Source organism: Chaetura pelagica, unplaced genomic scaffold (genome assembly GCF_000747805.2).
Source record: "Chaetura pelagica isolate M959 unplaced genomic scaffold, ChaPel_1.0 scaffold194, whole genome shotgun sequence".
Taxonomy (NCBI): domain Eukaryota; kingdom Metazoa; phylum Chordata; class Aves; order Apodiformes; family Apodidae; genus Chaetura; species Chaetura pelagica.
In genome coordinates, this window is record NW_009952877.1 from 683,443 (window position 1) to 700,559 (window position 17,117).

Sequence of the window (17,117 nt, forward strand, 5' to 3'; positions counted from 1 at the left end):
AGATGTGTGGAGGAGGGAAATAGCAAATGTGACTCATGCCATTATACAAAATGTCATTCTCATTGTTCAAGGTGACTTCAGAAGGGAGCTAGAAAGTCAGATCCAGCTGTTCTGATTCTGTCCCAGGGATTTGTATGATATTGTGCCTGCACATCCTTTGCATAGTTCATGGATATGGGCTCCCTCTTGCGCATTTTTGCAATCCCTTTGTGTATTGGCATCTGAGCTACATCACTTGTTGGAGAGTTCCCAGTGCTGTACCAGTGACAAATCATGTCATGTTCTTGCTTGTAACCTGTGTTTGTCCCTTGTTTCTTGGTAGAATCAGCCATCCTCCCTTTCCATGCTGGACTTGCTTCATGTGGCTCATGACATTGCTTGTGGGTGTCAGTACCTGGAGGAGAACCACTTCATTCACAGGTAGGCGAATGCATCTGTGTCAGCATGGGCATGGCTTGCATACAGGCCAACACAAACTTGTAGTGCCCTTCTTGTTATATTTATGTCCTGCTGCACTCTAGTGGCTGGATACCTTTAAACAAGGTTGATAAAAATCAAGTAATAGAAGCAATTAACAGAAAGGGTGCTATAAATCAGGTTGCAGAAGGCTAGTTTTGCCAAAGATCTGGAGCTCTGTCAGTGCCTGCACTTATGCAACCTTTTTGGCTACTCTGAAAGTGGAAACACAGTCTTGTGACAGAAGTCTTCAGAGCTCTTCCCATCACAGATTTTGCTTAGTGCCTTTCTGCTCATTCTGGAGCCCTTTTCTTGTCTCTCAAAGGATGGCAGTACAAGTACAGCCAGAAGGGCAATACCTTGTGACTGTTGTTACCTGCTCCTGCAGGACAGGGCAAGAGTTCAAAATTCTGTCCATAGCATTGTGTAGAGATGCGTAGAGAGATTGTAATACACTCTACTGAAAGATTTACCCACAAGCTGTGTCATCATGTTATTCAGATACCAAGGTTTGCTTCATCCCAGCAGAAGTAAAGCTGGAGATTTACCTGCATACACAGGTTCAAGGCCCATACCTTCAGTCTTCAGGGCAACATCTGCAATACTTGAACAAGCATGTTAGTAACAGGTCAGTGGATTGTTCCCCAGACTGCTTGATGTTGGGACTAGTACATTGCTGAAATCAGCCTTGCTGCTTGCAATGCCTTAGAGACTTAAAAACAACTTCTGGGATTAAGGGAGGATCACAAGAGGCCCATCTTTTCATCTGGAAGATGTCACATGAAGTTTAAAGAGAAAATGTTAAAGAGCAGAACTGTTCCTGCTGTTGGAGCAGTGACTGGAGATTGGGACATCACTGGTTGCCATAAACACTGACTTTTCTGGCTGATATGATTTTCCTGCAGCCCAGCAAAGTAGGTACAATTCTTTGTTTTCCTCTTGGCTTGCAAAATTTTTTAATTGTTCAGTGTTTCTTCTCTTTCTCCTGCTTTTCTTCTCTTTCCTTGTAGGGATATTGCTGCCAGAAACTGCCTTCTTACCTGTCGAGGGCCTGGGAGAGTGGCTAAAATTGGAGACTTCGGAATGGCCCGGGATATATACAGGTAGCAGGGCTAAGCTCAGGGTACCTGCAAGTGGAAGCTTCCTAAAATGAGGGAGGAATGGTGCTCAGGCACCAGGAGAGCTGTCTCACATAGTGCTCTGTGTAACCCTAGCAATGCAAGAGGGGAGAGATCCCTCTCTGATGAATCCCACTTAATGCTTTTTTTGGTGTTTGTCTTCATCTATAGCTTACTTGTACTCTGGAAGCTCTTCCCACTCCTGACAGCTTTCTTCTGGGTAATGAAGTCTGATGATCTTCAAGGGCATTTATCACTGTACTCTTGTACTCTGTCCTCAGTTTCCTGTCTTTACTTTCTCCCCACTGAATGGCACTGATGTGCCTGTTTGTTTTGTGGTCCCAAATAATTAGTCTAATTATTTCTAATATATTTCTATTATATATATTATATATATTTCTAATATATCAAGTCCTTGATACTAGCTTTGCCCCTATGGTTTGGTGTCATCAGTAAATCTTCTCAATTTACTGCAGAAAAAGGAGGAAGGTGCAGAGGAAGGTCAGGAAAATGTAATCACCCAAACTGGAATTCAGCCAGGACACAGGGTTAACGACTCTGCTCTTGCAAGAAGTGCCAGAATATCTTTTAATACAACAAGCAGTCAGGATTGCAGTTTGATTTCTCATCTTCCAGATAGCACCTCCAGAAGTGTGGTACCTTGTCCTGCTGTGCTGAGGACTTGATTTGCCTCCGACTCAGAGAAAGGAATGCCTTGTACTCAGTCACCTGCACTGTTTCTTCCAGTACTTTGTCTTTTTTTTTTTTTTTTTTTTTTCCCTTCTTGGGGATTGTCCTGTGCAATTACTAAGCCAGGCCTGGCTCTGCTTAGCTTGAGATCTGACAGTATAACAGCCTGAGGTGATGCAAGCAGAGTGCTATCTTTAAAGGCCCAAGTGTAGCACATCCACGCTTTTTTTTTTATTTCTTCTTTCTTCTCTTCTCTTCCCTTTCACAAAGAGTCTTCACTCTGCCCCACTGTCAGATGGGACTCTGCTGGGACAAAGTCACAATCAAACGATCAGCAGAACCAGCTGCCTAGACGAATACTTTGGTGATGAGTTTTTGAAGGTGCCTTTGAAGTTTGCACATGTTTTTGTCCAGGAATATCCTTTGGATGCTCTGGCTCTGTTGTTATGAACAGTGATACCAGTTTGCATGAGCAGCCTCCTGCAGTAAACCCTCCTGGGCTTGTAGGTTTTGTTTTAAATTATGATAACACTAAATGAGAAATATGCTTCTGTCTCAGGAGCATGGGTGGTAGTTTTATACTATTGCTCTAGCTCTAATGGCCAAGAATCCTCCTCATCAACCCCTGGTTTTCACTAGGGTTTTGGATTTCACTTCCAGTGCTTCAGACTGGGAACATATGGGACAGGTTTTGTTGCTTTTTGGTGAGGATGCTTAAGGTGACCACATGTGGCATGAGGTAGAGATCTTATGGCTGAAAAGTGCAGGAGGACTGCTCTGTCAGAAGCACTTTACTGTGTGAGTAGTTCCCTAGGGGTATGCATACTGATAAGGATAGCTTAGGTTCACCTGATAACCCTAAAGTGAGGGACATAAGAACAGTCTTTCCATGATCTGACCATTTCCACTATTTTTATGAGAAGGGACAGATTTCTTCAGCACTTTCTCTGCCTTACTATTTCACCTGAATTAATCTCTTCTTTGGCTCATAATTTTTATACTTGTAATTATAAAAGTTCAAAATTAATTACATTTTCTGAATTCTTGGCTGACTCTTGTTTGTTCTTCACAGAGCCAGCTACTATCGGAAGGGTGGGTGTGCAATGTTGCCGGTCAAGTGGATGCCTCCTGAGGCTTTCATGGAAGGAATATTTACATCAAAAACAGACACATGGTGCGCTTCCTTTCATTCTCTGTCCAGTCTGTCTGTCAGTGTTGTAACCTTTTTTGTAAAGTGTGAATATTTTGTAAAAAACACATATTCCCATTCATTTTTCCTTTACTAAAAATACAAGCTGGGTCTTTCAGTAGTTATATAGGATACAAAGGAACAGGTATATCAGACCTGTGCAGAGGTAGGTGCTGCTGGGGAGGTAAGTAGCAGGGAAGGCAGGTTGAGGCAGATTCAGGAGCTGCTTTACTGCTACAGGGAGGAGAGTTTTAGTTCCACACTGAGGAAACCAGCATGGGAGGCTGCAGGCAGGATCCATCCTGCCAGTGAGGGAAAAGGACATCCTGTATTGTGGCTTTCATCTTTCTCCTGGCCTGTAGCAGCACTGTAAGCTCTTGAGTTGCTGGTGGCCAGAGGAGGTGGAGAAAAACAGGGTGAGCAGAAAGCAAGAGCTCAGGGGGTGTGTGAAGTGGAAGGGTATGTTGTTCAGGACACAGCTCTGAGTGAGCCCCAGCAGGAGCTACTGCCTCTCTCAACACTAAGGGTAAGGGTTCCCCATTGCTGCACGTAGCACTCACAGTTGTCATCAGCAAGACCATGATTTCCAAGCAGCGGACCAGATGAATGGTTTGGAGGGGGTCCTGTCCCAGCCATTGCTCCCACGGCTTTGCAGGCCACACCACACAGGCCTAGAACTATGAGGTTAGCTGGAGAATGTTTTTGTTATACTCTGAGCTACAGCTGGGAGCAATGAGGCTCAAAGCATCAGTGAGGATTCATTGCCATGTTGTTTCATGCAGGGCATGAAAACATTGAGAGGAAAGGTTTGTCATAAGGGATCAAGCCACTGCTCCACTCAGTCCTGTCTGCAGCAGTAGCTATAGTCTCAAAAAAGCATAGCCTGACTTTCACATTTGTTACACCTAGTTGGGACAATGCTGAGTACATGGACAAAGCAATCTATATCATAGACTTTCCTCACTTAACAGCCAACATTCTTTAAATGATTCAAAGTCTACCATTACATCTGTGCAGTTTGTTTGTTGTTTTTTTTTCTGTATCCTGCAGCACTTATTTTCACAAGCTGCCTGAGCAAAGAGCAATGCTGATGGAGCTGCATCTAAGAGCATTGTCCCTCAGTGACAGTCATTCCCATATCCTTAACTTTGTTTTCCTTCTCTTCTGCATTCAGGTCCTTTGGTGTATTGCTGTGGGAGATATTTTCTTTGGGATACATGCCCTACCCTAGCAAAAGTAACCAGGAGGTTCTGGAGTTTGTAACCAATGGAGGAAGGATGGATCCACCTAAAAACTGCCCTGGCCCTGTGTATGAGATATTAACTTTGATATATTCATACAAATAATTTTGTGGTTTGAGTGCTGTTCTCTACTCAAAAGTTAATAATTTCTAAGATTGATCTTATCTTGGCTGATCTACCTTACTGAATTTAAGTGCCAGCGACTTCTTTACTAGTTAGTTTTCTGTGTGCTTTGGAGAAGAATTCAGGGCCCCTTTGAGAAGTACTGGCTGCTGGTTGCTCAGTCAGAAATGGTGCAATATTTCTGTATCTTAGTTCAGCAATACTTCCTCACAGGTAGGGAAAACTGGGCTCCATTATCCGTAGCCCTGTCTACCTCTAGTGAGTTGCCCAAGGGATTTCAGGTGGCTGGGTGGATTTCACTCCACTGATGGCCACATTCTCGTGGTTACCAGTGCCTCAGTTGTCTGACTCCAGGGCAGGCAGAGCACTCTTATTTATTGAAGTGACAGTGGTGATGTGTCCTTGTGGTTCCAAGGCTGCAGCTCCTGTTATGTATCAACAGGATTTGCATGCCATTTATGAGCATCTTCCATTCTGCTCTTTCAGTTACCGCATTATGACCCAGTGCTGGCAGCACCAGTCTGAAGACCGGCCAAGTTTTGCCATAATCCTGGAGAGGATTGAGTACTGCACTCAGGTATCAATGTTTTTTTGTGTCAAATGAGAGGAGTGGAGAGGGTTTCTGTTGAGCAGCAGTTTAGGTGAGCCAAAACATTGAGATGATCTGATGAGATGAGATGAGATGATGAGATGAGATGAGATGAGATGATGAGATGAGATGAGATGAGATAAGGCAGCACTACATTACTGCAGTCATCAAGCCAGGGAGACTGTTGTCAGCCTGGGACCAGTGGCTGGGATCTTTACCCTGTAAGGTGGTTGGTCATTTTGTCTTTCACTGCCAAAAGGCACAAGCTTACATAGTTTCAAAGACAAATCCTGGGCTGCATCAAAAGAGACATAGCCAGCAGATCAAGGGAGGTGATTCTTCTCCCCTCTCATCAGGTCTCATGAAATCCCACCTGTAGTACTGTGTCCAGATCTACAGCCCCCACTAAGAAAGACACAGAGCTGTTGGAGCAGGTCCAGAGGAGTGCCATGACAATGGTCAGAGGGCTGAAGCACCTCTCTTATGAAGACAGGCAGAGAGAGTTGAGGCACTTCAGCCTGGAAAAGAGAAGATTCCAGGGAGACCTTAGACTGGCCTTCCAGTGTCTGAAGGGGCTACAAGAAAGCTGGGGATTTTACAAGACCATGGAATGATAGGACAAGGGAGGAAGGTTTCAAACTGGAAGAGGGGAGATTTAGGTTAGACATTAGGAAGAAATTCTTTAGCATGAGATGCTCAGAGCATCCTTTCCAGATGGCTTCTGCATCTGTGAGCAATTTTCTGAATGGCTGTTGGAGAAGGCAAGTGGAGACAGCAATGCCAAAGGAGTGGGTATTCTAAGGCTACGCAGCGGTGGGGCTACACAGTGGGGGAAGGATGTGGCTGGTTTTCCAGGCTGAAATCTGATTTATGTCTTATTTTTTTACCACCATATTTAGCTTATGGGGGGTGGAATAGTTTGGAAAATGCTTTGCTGCCTGCATCAGTGCAGGCTTCTTGTGTTGGAAAGGGAAAACTGTCTGCTGCCAACTCTCCCCTGCCACCAGCTCTCCACTGGACACTTCTATACCAGAACAGCTCTTTGCAGATGGGCAGCTGGTGTATAGTACTGTACTGCTCCTTGTCACAAACCGTTAATCAGATACATGGAGATTCTTTGTGATCCCTCCAGAGCAAAACAAAGATAATACAATATCAGGTACACAAATAGGCTTTTATTTAGGTGCAGATAAGCTGGTGAGATTTATAACTATGTATTTTTCATCAGCTTATAATAAATGCAATAACTAACCCTAAACTACAGAAGAGAAAGATCAGGAAAGGAAATAAAGAGGTAAAGTCACCACCTGGAGCTCCAGCAGCATCCTGTTGATCTCATAGTAGAGGGGGGAGGAGGTCTGGTCCTAGGAGGTGTCTGGTGCTCTTCTTTATACAGTTAATTCCTGGGATATGCCAGGCTGGTTACCCAATCACTGCTCCATGTTTGTAGTGAAAATTCTTTATCACCTTGTGCATTCCTTTGGTCCAGTTATCCATATATTTTTCTTCCAAGTTTGTGATTTACATGAAACTTTTTGAGTCTCTTAATAATTCATGGCCTGGTTATCACTGGATGTCTTTCAGTGCTAGTTGTGGCATCAGTTGTGTGCCTGTCTACAATCTCAGCACATCCCCCACCATGCTACCCAGTTTACAGTTCCCTGCAGCATTTACCACATTACAGACACATTGCAGGGCTTGCCCTTATCAGTTGAGTAAAACCACTTCGATGGGTTGCTATGATGTCTCTTTGTTAAACACAGTTTATCTCTTGGATGTATTGAGACAAACACCAGACACCCTGATTGTCTGAATACACTGTTTATCTCTTGGTTTGTTTGAGACAAGCACCATATATCTTGAATATCACATCACACAGTGTCTTGGACAATCCGTTACTATTTTCTGGGTGGCTATAAAATGAGAAGAAAAGGAGAGCAGGGAAGGAAACAAAGATCCTAATAATAAATATATTTAGGTATCATGTCGTGAGGTATTGATGCTTGTGCTTGTACAAGTGGCAGTGGCACATACCCATCTTTATCTGGGTGGATAGTTACAAAATGCCTTCCAGATACTACACATACGATTAGATGTACAATACAAGGTACAATACATGGCAAAAATAATAATAAATCCAGCAAAAGCACACAGCATGAAAACCAATATTAACTAAATAGCTGATCCATCTGGTAACCCAGAGAACAGGTCAAATTCCCATCCCTTCTATGTCTGAACAGGAATGTGTGACTTTTCTTATTTCCTTAGTTTTTTAACAATCTCTCAATTACAATAAATTTTCAAACAACAATCTATTAAGTTCAATTTTGCAGATACTGCTCCCTCTTTTGCCAATAAGCAATTCAAAACCATACAATGCTGAAAATAGCCTTTCTCATGTGAGTTGATCGGTCAGCTAAAAAGTCTAAAGCATTGGCTGATTACTGATGATTTCCAATACTGCTTGGAGTCTAATAATCCGATGTAAGTTATACATCACATCTCTGGTGCCATGAATTATTTCATATGGATTCCAAGTGGCTGGACAACAATATTCATTGAGGTGGCCACTCATCTTTTCCCCACTTCTGCATGCCACCAGTTGCAAGACTGGTATGTATTGTTCTTTCCCCTCAGTCTACATCATCATGTAATTTAATCTTTTAAACTCTTCCTTTTTGTCCAGGCAGAAGAAAGAACAGTGGGAAAATATATCCCACATAATATATCTCACCCCAATTTGCTGGTAAACACTGATAAGCTTGATCTCCACAAATCAAATTATGACCCCGTATGGCACAAGCACCACTAAAAAATGGTCCCTGCCACCCTAATCCTTTTCCATGGGTTCCATTTTCTGATGTTAAGGTGTCAAAATATACATTTGCCAACTCTAGTGGTAAGGAGTCTCCCAAGATCCTTTTGAGGGAGCCATATACCCTTTGATATAATACATATTTGATCCATTAAAACAGTAAGTACATTCCCATGCTATTTGTTTAAATGCATAATTACACCCAGATACTCTTGAAGTGCTATAACTGTTCATTGGAGGCCAAAATGTCATGGTCCTGTAATAATCTATCTATAAAAAAAAAAGAGTAGAAAATACATCTTGACTCACTCAATGAGTCAGAGTTTAAAAGTATAAAGAACTCCACCTTGCCCCATCAAAAACTATTGGTGGTGTTACATGCAGTATCATTATTAAAAATCTTGGTAAGCATTATATTATTTATTGATAATTTCACTACTGCAAGGTTTACCATTAAAACACAGGGATCTACATAGTAACATGATAGTGATATTTACAAGCTATTTTCCAGTCATTCAGTACAATCTTTACACACAATGGCATCACAATTATATAAATTGAAATTCCCCATGATTATTTTAACTTTGATAACTCATTTTCAGGCTATTTTTACTATCTTCTAATTGATATGGTGGCCACCATTGATTCCAAGATTGTTTCACCTTTTGTTAAGGGGATCCCCTCTAAATTTGTCCCAATGTTTCAGGATGGATCCTTAGGGGGTACAAGGTGTATACTGTTTCTCTTCCCTTAAGTACCCTTAATTGCCACAGTATCTCAATTCAAGCATTGCATCTGGTGTCGCTCACTGTCCAACAAGGGAGAGAAGCTGAGGGAGTCCCAAATCAACAGATTGGTGCATGCTGGAGTCCACTCCAGACCCTCCTCCCCATCAGATGCAGCAAGGCAATCCAGGCAAGGCTGTGACTGCAATCCCATCTGGGTCATCAAAACTGTAGTGCCAAATCTGGGGTTCATCACCCAGTGTGCACTGAGCCAGTCAAGCACACAGAGCTGGGATGTTGTTTTATTCCGGTGTTGTGCAAGGTTGGGTGCTGGATGGTAATTCTACAAAGCTGCACTTGCAAAGTCAGTAATACCAAGTGTTAGAGGAATCATTATAGATACTCTGATACCACTGACTCCAATCCAGAGAATGAACCTTTTGATACTGATCAGCATACACAGACTACAAAAGTCTGTATTTTGTTTGTTTTCTTTTCCTTTTTCAGAAGTAATAATAAAAAAGGAAAACACACACACAAAACAACAAAACAACTACAAAGAGTGACAAACTTGAGTAAACTGGAAAGAAAAAGGACCTTTTTAAATGACAAAAGGACATAATGTCAGATTACCAATTGTAGGAACAATTATTTTTCCTGCTAAAGAAACAAAACAGGCTTAATAAAATCAGAGAAACAATGCTAGAATAAAGGCAATGATTGGAGAGACAACCAGGGGCCTTTGTACTGTGTTGCTAAAGGTGAAATTCCTGGAGGGGTGCAAGAGAGATTAGAGAGGTGGCCAGAAGCATTGGTATAGTGCTGCTAGAGGCTGCTGGGGTTAGCATCTCCCATAATGGCAACCTCTTGCTCTTATGTGGTCCCACCAATTGTCCAGGTTGCAGATGCAAGAACTCCAGCATAGCCCAAAACTTAGCTCCCAGATTCAAGAATACTGAGAAGCCAACATAGCATCACTGGAAAGAGATATGAAAGTAAAAAGGACATAAGGTCTTGGCATGGCGGCAGAGGATTAGGCCTATATTGTGCATTTATTGCACAGTTCCCTGGAAAATAAAAGAATACACCACCAGCTATAAAGAAAGCAGACTTCTCAATATCCTGGAAAAGATAACCACATTCAAAACCAGATACTGTTAAAAGGAGGAAACATTTAATAAATGTACAACAAAACTAAACATTCATATTGCTTGCTTTGTTACAGGTCTCCTGCCTATGATCTTACATGTGCCTTAACATGTACCTTTAATTTAAAAAGAATTGAGAGTCCTTTATGTCCACAGAAAACCTCCTCAAACATTCCCAGGTGGTAAACAAAACTCAATTACAATATAGGCCACAATAGGTTAGAACAGGTCAGGGCATCTTAGAGTTGGTTATCATCTAATCTTCTTTCTGTTCTCTACTGTCTTCCTCCTGCAAAACTAAACAAAAGACAGATGTCAACTCACCCCATGAGTCGGACTATGAAAGGAGGGTATAATCCACTATGTGTTAATTTGAAGCTGCCACTGGCCATCTGCTTCCTTTTTCAGTTAACGTGATCTGATCCCCCCCCACCCCCGATAAAGAGACCCTTCACACATACTCTGTCTCATCTTGGATTCCTTGGGGATTCTACCAAGATCTTTTCTTAACTTGGCACGTTCTGAAGTGGAAAAGGGTACCTCTTCTGTTATCATCTGGGGTCCAGTATCGTGATCACCATGATAAAGATACAGCAGTCTCATGAGGGCTGGCATTTCTAACTGATCTACCCTTTTCCTTATTTCTTCTAACTCCTTGGTGGGATATAATCCACAACCAGTGTCAGATTTCTAGTCACTGCCCCCCTCCACCTTGGCAAAAGAAAAAGGGGGGCAAACCCCCAAGAAGGCTTTTAATTTGCTCTTTTCTTGTTCTAATTTCTCTCTAAGGTGTTTTACCTCTTCCTGTGCAGCTGACACTGCTTCTCCTAAGACTGCACAGACTATAGCTAAACCCTTACCAGGTTTACATTTCAAATGGGTTTGCAACAGAAGCATCTGAACAGTGTTCTCGGGCCCACTGTTTTCTCCCAGGAGAGAGTTTGGCCTTAACCTTTTCCAAAAATTTCTCTAGTGAAGGGGAATTATCCATGGTGTCTACTATCAACTTGGAGGGGCTCAACAATGCAGAAGGGTACCACTTATCCTTCTACACATGGCATGGGGGCTCTGGGTAGTGGGAATGATGCTCTGTGATCACAGCAAGCCAGCTGTCAGATGTGTCAGGTTTTTAATCAAATCCAAATGTGTGTGATGGTAGTAGCAGGCTTTGATAAATGCTTTTTTCTCTGTGGCAGGATCCAGATGTCATCAACACTGCTTTGCCAGTAGAATATGGCCCATCAGCTGAGGAGGAGGAGAAGGTAGCAATGCGCCCTGATGATCCAGAAGGAACTCCTCCTCTCTTGGTCTCAGCACACCAAGACAAAAAGGATGACAAGCAAATTCTGCCATCTCCACCACCCATGCCATCAGCCATCGCTGCTGGAAAACCTCTACGGAAAGTGGGAGCCTTGGAACCAGCAGTCTTGGGAAAGGTGCAGTCAGCTTCAGCAGGGGGACATACCAACATGGCCTATGCCCAATCCAATCCCCCTTCTGAGCTACACAAAAGCCGGGGCTCCAGAAACAAGCCCACTAACCTCTGGAATCCCACCTATGGCTCCTGGTTTGTGGAGAAGCAGGCCAGCAAAAACAGCTCTCTGTTAGAGAAGGAGATGCCTGAGAGGGAGAATTTGGGACAGGAAGGAAACTGTACTGTGGGGCCCAACATTGTGACTGGCAAACTGCAAGGCTCCTCCCTGCTATTAGAGCCATCCTCCCTAACAGCAAGTGTTAAAGAAGTGCCTCTCTTCAGGCTCCGCCACTTCCCCTGTGGGAATGTCAATTATGGATACCAACAGCAGGGCTTACACCTGGAAACCTCCACACCACCTTGCACTAGCAGATATGAAGACCCCCTCCTTAGAAACAAGAGCCACATAACCCAGCAGGGGCCATGAGAGCCCTCTACCCTCTTGACTTTCCCCTCTGTGGCCCCTGGACCTTGAAGAGATGTTACCCAACATATCGTAAGCCAGAAATCTGACAGCATCACCTTCCATTTTGTGACAACTTGCTGCAAAAGTGCCACACTCGAAGCTGTAATTTCAACTAACCCAAGAGGCTTCAAATCACCAGACCCCCAAATACTGTAAAAGAAATAAGGTGGGGCAGGGGTGAGGGCAGGGGGGGAGAATACAGGACAAAGATGATAACTGCAAGGCTCAGCTGCTGTTGCATCAATTCATGTGCATGGTTGTTGTCATGCCCTTCCTGTGAGCTTTTCTCAGTTGAGTTTTCTTCGTAAACGTAAAGCTGTGGTTCACAGCCTTCAGCGATTCATGTCTGGGGTTTTCCATGACAAACTTGTGGTTGCTGTGGAATACCTGGAGATCTCCTGCAGCTGAAAGAGGGTGTAATAGGTTTGAGGAGAACATCCTCTATCCAAACTTACAAAGGATTCAACAGCATTGAATTGTCACATTCCAAAGTCTGTTTAATAGCTACAGTCCAGTCTTCGAAAAATCCTTGAATGCACAGCAATTATGGGGGTGTTGGCAGGGCAGTAGGAAGACTCTGATGATACTGCATCGATTGAAACAGAGGAGAGGAAGCACAGAGGATGGGTGTAGGTGCTGTGATGAATTCTGGGCTAGGGGAGAGGGAGGTGTTGTTTGGTTGGGGATTTTGTTTCTGTTTTCCTGTGCTTAAGCACTAAAACTGAGTAACACACTTTAAAATTCATTCTGGCCTACAAAAGTAGCAATATCTTTCATCAGGAACTTCAGTGTGTCAAGCAGAACCAAGGTGAAGTTTTAAAGGACCACAGTAATGAGAGAAATTTTCACCATGCCCTGGAAAAGGACAGCCACCTGCATACTTCAGAGGTTTACAAAAGTCTCTGACATATCCTGTACAAGCAAGAACATAAAGGTGGAAGACAACATCATACCACAACATTGATGCCAGATACTGTCTTTATTTGAAGGGTCTTTGTTCCTTTAACAAAATATGTGTATGATAGTGGTTTAAAGATGAACACTCATTTTGTACACCTTGTGCATGAAAAATACTCCAGTTAAGTGTATTGTCAAAACATAGATGTAGGAAATAATTCATGTGTAAAGATGTGCATTAGTAACTTCAATGTAGGGTTGCAAGGAGCTGTTTTAGCATGAACACTACCCAAAAAAGGGATGCCTATTTCCATAGAAATGAGTGTACTGGAGCAAAGGAATGTGGTGTTCTTCAGTCCAAGACCCTTCATTTCCATGAAGTGATTCTGAACCTGGCCCAGGACCCAAACATTCAGGTAAGCTTCCCATCTTTGTAACAATAAACCAGAATCTGCGTTATCATACTTCTAACCTTTGAGATATGGTTTTTTAGCTTGAATTAAGAGAGTATTTGTGATCTGTGGGGCTTGCAGCTCTCATCATGCCACTAGGGAGGGATTCCATCTAGCTTAGTCCTGTGTTAGCATCACACTAATCTCTTTCTAGCCTTCTTTCTAGTAAACTCAATGAGGCAGTTTTCTAGAGTTTCAGGAAAGTTGATTAGTTCTGGAGATAAGCCCTATCAGAACAATTTCTTACACTATTACATTATTCACATATAATAGCAATTCTCATTTAAATATACCAGTTTTTTCTCACTTTCAAAAGGGCTGAAGCTCCTCATTGTTTTCTCCAGCTCTTCTTTGCCTAGGAGCACACTTGAGTTTTTTCTATCCTTGCCTCTTACAGTTACTGAGGACAGAATCTGACCTGTATACTGAAGAGTGTTGTTAAAGAATGCACAAGAACAAAAAGTTGAAAAAGTTAATGATCTTTAATTAGCTGATTAGTTCTTGAATCTGGGGCAGCAGCTCTGATGCTGCACAAATGCAGATAAGCTGCCAGATTATGATGTTAAAAGTAGCATTTCTAAAGAAGCTTTAAAAGCATGAGCAGCAAGACAACATTATAAATTTGTGGGAGTGGCAAGGGGAAGGTAGGCTTTCCCCAGCCATGGGAATAGCATGTTTACTGTGCTGCAGCTTCAGCTGTGCAGTTATTTTATCACAGAAGTTCAGCTGAAGTGCTGTTACAGAATGGGAGTTGTAAGCAATGAGGGAGCTAAACACATTACTGCTTCTTTACCTGTGGAATACGTGAGGAGATAATTCCTGTCAAAGGAAGTGGTGAATTATTTCTGGGTACAGTGAATTAAGAGAAATACTGTTCAGCACTAGCAGTTGGTTTTAAGTAAGCTGCATTCCAATGGCTGCAGTGTAAAATGCTTTGTTATGGGCTTCTCATGTGTGGTTTTTTTTTGCTGCTGTTTTTGTTTGGTTTGTGGGGGGTTTTGTGGGTTTTTTTGGGGGGGAGGGTTTTTTTGCTGTTTTTTGTTTGTTGGGGAGCTTTGTTTTTGGGGGTTTGTTTTTTTTTTTGGTGGTGGGGTGTTTTGTTTTTAAACAAGCTTACTTCTGGGTATTCAGAGGAATTCAGAAATCTAGTTTGGGCTTATTTTTAATGTAAAAAAAACCCAAACAGAACCAAAAAAAAAAGCAGGAATTTAATTTAGTATGCCTGTGTGATGGCCAAGCTAAGTACACTAGTTTGCAGAAACTGTTTTATAAATATTTATGTTAATAAAATCTTGCCACTCAGAAGCAATGCTTGGAGCATTTGCCTGTCCTAAGAAAACAGTATAATCAATGCCAAATTATTTCCATTAATTGCTTGGACCAAAGGGTGCTCTGCTTCTTGTGTGTATGGCATTGCTCAACTTTAAGTGTCTGTCCTGTTGTGAAAGCATGGCCAGGTTCTCAGTGACAATGCAAGATTATTTTTTTTTCCCTGGGATGATGTACTACAGCTTTCGTTAATGATACTTGTTTCTCCTGCCTCTACAGTAACAATTCACACTGGGGAACTATCTATTACTCCACCATCTCAAAGTATCTGAAGGACAGACAAAAACAATGTAAAATCTAACCAATAAGCCTGTGAGAGCTGCAGTTGCCACACAGGTTTGCCCTGGGTTGACAAATTACTAGCCACAATTTGTTCAAGGCAGTAGCTCTGGAAAGAGCCAGTCCAAGTTGGGCAGAGGGTAACAACAAAAACCCAGTTTTGTGTGCTGAGGTAAATCTAACACGCAGTTTAGAGGTTATAGACTCTGTGTGTGTGTGTATAAAACAAGCTGAGTTAATTAACTTAATGCAGTTGTAAGAAAACCAGCTTAAATTCTGTATGAGAAAGTACTTGATTTATTTTTATTTATGTTAGCATTTGTCTTACAGCATCTGGAAATCTTCAGTGTTTGTGGGTCTGCACTCCAATTCCCTAGCAGCTAGGAATTTTTAATTTGTGTCTAGAAAGATGCACCTGTTTAGTTCTTGGACCTGCAGTGAACAGAAAGGGCTTAAGTCACCTTGAGCTCACCAAACCAAAGAACCCTGGCATGTATAAATCCCAAATTCCCTTATTAAACCCTCCACACTATACTTAGTATGTTGCAGGAGAAAAAAGTCCAAGTTATTTTAATCATCTTATCCATTTTTCTTATTACCTCAGTTATTTTGAAATGTTGAGACAATTTAAATATTTGTATGGATCTTTTTTTTAAGACTTTTAATCTCTTCCACTGGCAGTATTTACATTCTGGTCTTATGTATCTTCCTCACTCTACAGTGCAAAAGTGGGAGGCCATATGAATGATCTATGGGATACAAAGCACAACTAGGAAAATCCTGTGCTACAACTCTTATACTCTGAAAACGGCTTACTTCCATGTGGATGTTATCTATTTCCTATAGATGCTAGGTAGGTTTTTGATTCTGTAAGCTGCTGAAGGGTAAACTAGGTTTGGCTGCCTGTTACCTACTTTTGCAGTTGTCCTTTTATCTTCCTTTTTGCTACTGAACCTTGTTTCTCCATCACGTGCCTGGAAATGAAGCAAGTTCTGCTTCCTCAAGGAGCAGTGGGCTTTGCAGTAGCAAGGGTAGGAGGTACAGATACCACAGGTTGAAAGCACGAAGGTGCCTTAATTTGGCTGAGTCAATGTTTCACAGTGGTGTGGTATGGGTCTGCTGGCTTCTGTTGGTGTAAGAGCAGCTGCAGCACCACTGGCAATCATTTATCCACTGCATGATGCAAGAGGTTTGAGACAAGCTATGAAGGATTTAACTCTGCATGTCTGCTCCTGTTACTGAGCCTATCTTCTAGGTGACAAGAACCTCAACATCAGAATAGCACAAAGCTACCTTTCACAGCAGCAAAGACATCATCCTTTGTCTTGTCCCAAAGTTAAACCAATAGCAGGAAAATGTACGAATTGTCTGCATCTGGCTTCTTTTAGTAAGAAAGCTTCATTGCAGGAGTGTGTTTCATGTACAGCAGTTTATGCAGCATTGTTTATTAAGGAAGGGCCTGTGCATTTCAGGGATATTGTGAAGAAAAATACTAATGTATGGTCATTGAGTATTTTGTATTGAATAGTGTATTTGTATTGTAAACAAGTGTAGTGAATCACAAGGCATGAAGACAAATAAAATTACTGTAGCTGGCTTTCTCTGTGTTGGGATGTTTAATGATAGGAACAAGCATCAGAGGGAGGTCTCTGCAAAACAATTTTTACTTGGTAAAATTACAGCAGTATGAAGGTATACCACTACAGTGGAGATGGTTTGGTGTTAACAGCTATGCACTTTTCTGGGTAGCAGCAGTGTGTCTTAAACTTGTTTTAAGACTTGTCATACCTCTGAATTTCATACAGAAAAAGATGCCATTCCTTCTATTGCAAAATTATCAAGGTTGGCTTTTACCTTCAGGGATCTGGCCAGAATAAAAGAAGAATAAAGTCTATGCAGGCACCTCTCCTCTTCATCCATTTCCCCACACTTTGGTTTGTCTTGACTGAAAAGAGAGCTCTCCTGTGCTCTTCTAGGAGTGGAGCCAGTCACTAGACAGCCAGCACATACTGGTTTGGATGTGTCAGAGGTAGGAAGCTTTGCTCTAATTTATGTTTTTTTCAGAGTTGTCTGTCTGCAGTGAGGCAGGAAAAAGGGTGCAGGTGGGTACTCTGCTATATGGCTTT

At 42.2% G+C, this 17,117-nt stretch overlaps 1 protein-coding gene across 1 annotated transcript in view; it reads left to right on the top strand.

The window, feature by feature from the left end:
- The window catches only part of ALK (anaplastic lymphoma receptor tyrosine kinase), a 330,133-nt gene extending 318,138 nt beyond the window's left edge, over positions 1 to 11,995 (top strand). The window contains exons 23-28 of the mRNA XM_009995276.1: positions 323 to 420; positions 1,467 to 1,559; positions 3,337 to 3,438; positions 4,628 to 4,762; positions 5,304 to 5,394; positions 11,291 to 11,995. Of these exons, the coding sequence (XP_009993578.1) occupies positions 323 to 420; positions 1,467 to 1,559; positions 3,337 to 3,438; positions 4,628 to 4,762; positions 5,304 to 5,394; positions 11,291 to 11,995 (1,224 nt within the window). The remainder of the gene's footprint in view (positions 1 to 322; positions 421 to 1,466; positions 1,560 to 3,336; positions 3,439 to 4,627; positions 4,763 to 5,303; positions 5,395 to 11,290) is intronic.
- Positions 11,996 to 17,117: the final 5,122 nt, after the last annotated feature.